General features: G+C 40.7%; 1 protein-coding gene across 1 annotated transcript; it reads left to right on the top strand.

Annotated features, from left to right (window-relative positions):
* Positions 3,254–3,571, top strand: LOC109234803. Its single transcript, XM_019400857.1, has one exon. It carries the CDS (start codon positions 3,254–3,256, stop codon positions 3,569–3,571), a length of 318 nt encoding a protein of 105 aa, XP_019256402.1.

Here is a 5,823-nt window from a genome sequence, read left to right as displayed (position 1 = left end):
ATATATGCCAGACTACCCATACTCTCTGCCTTCCTACTCACTTAGCAATTGCGAGGCTGGTGCTCGCAGTTGCGACTTCATAGGCACCAGCACACCAGCAACCTATTTTTAGTTCAAACCTTTTTGAAATACGTTCAGAACTCATCCGAGCCCTTAGGATCCAAACCAAACAACCACATAAGTGTAACATCATACGAACTCACTCGTGTGATCAAAACACAAAAATAATACCTAGAACTACGAATCAGACACCAAAGCGCATGGATTTCAAAGAAAAGTTCAAGAACCTCTCGAATTGCAACCAAGCGTGCGTATCCTACCAAATGACACCAAATTTAGTAGACAAGTCCCAAATAGCATAACAGACCTATTAGAAGTCCCAAAATCTAATTCTGAACCCGATAGAAGAAAAGTAAACCTATCAATCTGCTATCTAGAACAAACCTTTGTTCAAGTAATCTTGAGTTCTTGGGAAAACTTCTAAACCTCAAATTGCCAACTTTCGGCAAAACAAGTCAAATCAACTTAGAGGCATCCGAATTTGATTTCGGGAATACGGACAAGTCTAAAATCACGATACGAACCTATCAAGCCCATCAAAACACCGTTCCAGGGTTGTTTTCACCAAAGTTAAAACATTGCTCAATAATTTCAACCTAGGCTTATGAGCCATAAACCAAAGTGTCCAAATCAATCTAAAACCTTTTCGGAACGAAACTAACCAACCCTACAAGTCATAAAACCATAATACACATGTGTGAATAACCAAAGGAGAAACGGGCGAAAATACACAAAACGACCAGTCGGATTGTTACATTTTACACAAGAAAAAAACAACAATAAGAAAAGCTTTGTTATAGCACCCAAAACTCATTCGGAACGTCCCGGACACAAATCATATATGCATTTTAATCATAAAACATGATACAAACCTTTTTGCATACTCAAAACACATAAAAAAGATTATCTTGACTCGATATTGACCATGGTCAAACTCCAAATCCTTAACTTAACTAGTTTCTCAACCAATAATCTAAAACACACCCGAGCTTCTCGGAACCAAATCTAATCATACCAGCAAGTACAAATACATTATTAAAACTTGTCCAAAGCTTCAAAACACCCACAGGAACATCACAACAAAGAATCAATGCTCAAACTGAATAGAATTTCTCTTAAGTTGTTCAATCTTCATTCTTTTAAAAGTGTGCGAATCACACTTAAGCACTTCAGATTACTTCCAAACTTTGCAAACAAGTTTAATTCAACTATATAGACCTATCCAAACTCTCGGAACACCAATTGGAGTCCAATAACATCAAAGTCAACTCTTGGTCAAACTTATGAACTCTTAAGTTTTTCAAATTGCCAACTTTCAATAAATAGTGTCGAATTCTTCTAGGAACCTTTGAAAGAAAATCCGAAAATACGTACAAGTCTAATATCATCATACAAACCTATTGTAACAATCAAAACCCGATTCCGAGTCCGTTTACCCAAAAGTCTAACCTTGATCAATTCTTCCAACTTAAAACTTCCAAATCTGCGTGTACGCTCCTCAAGTAGGCTTGGACTAGGAGGTCAAGAGACAATTCTGGGAGGATTTAGATGAAGTGATGCGCAATATCCCACACACCGAGAAGCTATTCATTGTCCGGGATATTAATGGTCATATTGGGGCTGATGCTAGGGGTTATGATGATGTACATGGCGGTTTCAATTTTGGGGATCAGAATGAGGGGGGCTCCACACTATTTGATTTTGCTAGAGCTTTTGATTTGGTAATAGCTAACTCGAATTTTCCAAAGAGAGAGGAGCACCTGGTCACCTTCCGGAGTTCAGTAGCCAAGACCCAGATTGATTACATCCTTTACAGAAAAGGTAATAAAGGTTTATGCACTGATTGCAAGGTCATCCCGAGTGAGAACATCACGACCCAACATAGACTCCTAGTAATGGACTTGGAGATCAAGAAGATCAAGAGAAAGAGGGTGGTGTTCAAGCAAACTAGGATCAAATGGGGTAATTTGACTAAGGACAAAGTTCAGGAGTTAGGGGAGAGGTTGCTGGCTGTGAGAGCCTGGGAAAGTAGGGGAGATGCAACTAGTATGTGGACCACGACCGCAAATTGCATTAGGGACGCTGCGAGAGAGGTCTTAAGGGTTATGAAGGGCTATCCCCGGGGCCACAAAGGATACTGGTGAAGTGTATTAAATACGAGGACGACAAAGTATTGATGGACGAGGCACATATTAGACGCAGATGGCAGATGTACTTCCATAGACTGTTGAACGAGGAGGGCGATAAAAGTATTGTGCTGGGTGAGTTGGAGAACACTGAGAGTCAGAGGGATTTTGGTACTGTAGGCGTATTAAGGTGGAGGAGATGGAAGGGGCTATGCACAAGATGAGTAGGGGCAGAGCGACGGGGCCAAACGAAATCCTAGTGGACTTTCGGAAGAACGCGGGTTGAGCAGGCTTTGAGTGGCTCACTGGTTTATTTAATGTAATTTTAAGACAAAGAAGATGCCGAGGTATGAAGGTGGAGTACGATGGTTCCGTTGTACAAGAACAAGGGTGATATCCAAAATTGCAGCAATTATAGGGGTATAAGCTGTTGAGCCACACTATGAAGATTTGGGAGAGGGTGGTGGAGGTCAGGATAAGGAGGAGCGTGTCTATTTCCGAAAACCAGTTCGGATTCATGCAGTGGCACTCAACTATGAAAGCTATTCATCTCGTGAGGAGATTAGTGGAGCAGTATCTGGAAAAGAAAAAGGACTTGCACATGATGTTTATCGACCTTGAAAAAGCGTACGATATAGTGGCGAGGGAAGTTTTGTAGAGGTGCCTGGAGGTTAGCGTCATTCCGGTAGCGTACACAGGGTGATTAAGGATATGTACGATGGTGCTAAGACTCGGGTTAGGACTATAGGAGGGGACTCAGAGCACTTTCCAGTTGTGATGGGGCTGCATCAGGGAACGACTCTTAGCCCGTTTTTATTTGCCTTGATGATGGACGTGCTGACGCGACACATAAAAGCTGAAGTGTCATGATGCATGTTATTTGAAGCTTGATACTCAAGTTATCCCCAAGAAAGTTTCAAGTATCTTGGGTCTATTATCCAGGGTAAAAGGGAGATTGACAAGGATGTCGCACATCGTATTGGAGCAGGATGGATGAAATGGAGGCTTCTGTCCGGCATTTTATGTGATAAGAATGTGCTGCCAAGACTTAAAGGTACTACAAAGTGATGGTTCGACCAACTATGCTTTATGGGGCGGCGTGTTGGCCAATTAAGAACTCACATGTACAGAAGATGAAAGTAGCAGAAATGAGGATGTTTAGATGGATGAATGGGTATACCAGGAGAGATAAGATTAGGAATGAAGCTATTCGGGAAAAAGTGGGAGTTGCTTCCGTGGAGGACAAGATGCGGGAGTCGAGGCTGAGATGGTCCGGGCATGTAAAGAGGAGAACCATTGATGCTCCTGTTAGGAGGTGTGAGAGGCTGACCATGTCGGGTTTGAGAAGAGGTCGAGGTAGTCCAAAGAAGTCTCGGGAGAGGTGATTTGACATGATATGACGCGACTTCAGCTTACTGAGGACATGTCCCTTGATAGGAAGGTATAGAGGTCTATTATTACAGTATAAGGGTAGTAGGTAGTTTTAAGTTTCTCTTTTTCCTACCAGTTTCTTTAGCAACACTCAGGTTCCTCTATATGCTTAAGTAGATCGTTACTTCGTCATGTGATTTAGTTCGTCTCATCTATCGTATTCCCTCTTGTTAGTGTTTGGTACTACTAATTCCCATCCCCCATTTTTTATTTATTTTATTTTTATTTTTATTTTTTTGTTCTTCTTATTATTATTTTTCTTGTCCCCTCGTCTTCTTCCCCTTATTCCTCTTCTCATTCTTTCTAAGCTGAGAGTCTATTGGAAACAGCCACTCTACCTTCAATAGGTAGGGGTAAGGTCTACGTACGCACTACCCCCACAGACCCCACTTGTGGGAATATACTGGTTTTCTTATTGTTGTTGTTGTTGTTAAAACTTCCAAATCAAGAGTCATTCTTCCATGTCAATCCCGAACCACTCAAAAACCCAAACCGACCATACACCCGAATCATAATACTTCATATGAAGATACTCAAAGTCTCAAACCACCGGATAGAACGTTAAAGCTCTAAACGACCAGTCGGGTCGTTACACTCATTAGGTAGATGGGTGGAACACATTGGCTAGCACTTCCCATCGGTTGAAGAAGCTATTTGATTCTCTACCAAGATCATGAAGCTCTGATATTAATATGAAGAAAAATTATTTTATTATAAATCTCTAAAACTCTTAATGCTCTCTATGTCTTTCGTGAGCCAGGGGTCTATCGGAATATCCTCTCTACCTTCAAGGCATGGGTAAGGTCTGCGTACGCACTACCCTCCCCAGACCCCACTTGTGGGATTACACTGGGTTTGTTGTTGTTGTTATTGTCTTAATGATCTCTAATGAAGACGAATGTAGTCTTAATTCTCTTTTTCCCAAATTTAAATATTATGGGGAAACATTTATATGAAAAAATAAAACCCCAACACTGAGAAGGGGGTAATCCAGTCACATCTTCCAGTATAGCTATCTTGTTATGGGTTTACTCCAATCATTAGTCCTAGGGATGGCAAACGGGGCGGCGCGGGTGCGAGGCGGGGCGGGGCAGGGCGGGTTTAATCTTATGCGGGGCGGGGCGGGTTTAAGTTTATGCGGGGCGCTGTGGGTGCGGGGCGGGTTTAAGATTTTTTTTTAATTTAACTGCGGTTGTGGGGTGGTTGCGAGCTATGCATTTGTTTAATACCTGCATCGCACATTTGCTGCTTTTCATCAAAGAAGATTCAAATGTTTTCGTAGAGTTGTAATCTACTTTCTCAATTGGAATCTGTTTTATAAGCTTTCCCTTGCTCATCTTTATATCTTTATTTTTATTTTAAATTTTGTTAGTTCATAATTAGATATTACCAATTTTTGGGTCATTAAAATATTGATGCGTCTATCCGGTAGGAATGTAGCATACTAGTTTTAAGAAGATATATTAAAATTGATTATTATAATTAACTCACTAATCAAATTACTACTTTTATTATGGAGTAATATGCTAAAAGATATTTTCTAACAAGATTAGTTATAGACATACAATAGCACATGAAAAACATTCTGGACATAACTGGAACTATCGAGAAAAAGAGACAAGAAGGCCATAGGCTATCATTAATTTGTTTGGATTTTTTTTAATAGAGAAACTACTTGTTAAAAATAAAAAAATAATTTTTTGGCTTTGCGGGGCGGGGCGGGATGGGGCGGTTTGAAAATAGAATATCTTGCGATGCGGTATGGGGTGGGGCGGGTTGAACTTTATGCGGGTTAAGGATGAACGCGCCCCACAACCGCTCCGTCCCGCCCCATTACCATCTCTAATTAATACTGCCTTTGGCATTAACGACTAGCTCCTACAGTGTAATGGGCGATGTTTACAAAGCTCGGGAACAAACCATCGTGGATGCTCTCTTAGACAACCTCCCAATGTTAATGGGTATAATTATTGCATTAGCGACCAATAATCCGCATAAGTTTCAAATAAATGATTCATCTTTTCCTTCTTTGTATTGATGTTGCATCATGTTAATTTCCACATAATCTACCAATGACCAAACTGTCTCCTCTCCTAAGTCAGAGAATTCCCGCAGTATTTTCGATTTGAGCTTACCTTCAAAGCTTCCTAAGCTCTATGCTATGCCACATTTAATCGTTTTACAACTCACACACTATCTTTTATAT

Source organism: Nicotiana attenuata, chromosome 11, assembly GCF_001879085.1.
Source record: "Nicotiana attenuata strain UT chromosome 11, NIATTr2, whole genome shotgun sequence".
Taxonomy (NCBI): domain Eukaryota; kingdom Viridiplantae; phylum Streptophyta; class Magnoliopsida; order Solanales; family Solanaceae; genus Nicotiana; species Nicotiana attenuata.
Note: the sequence above shows the minus strand (reverse complement) of the source record. Positions and strands in the feature narration are given on the sequence as shown.

What these genes read in the sequence shown, in the direction of transcription:
- LOC109234803 (XM_019400857.1), top strand. Translation starts at nt 3,254, where the DNA reads ATGGTTCGACCAACTATGCTTTATGGGGCGGCGTGTTGGCCAATTAAG.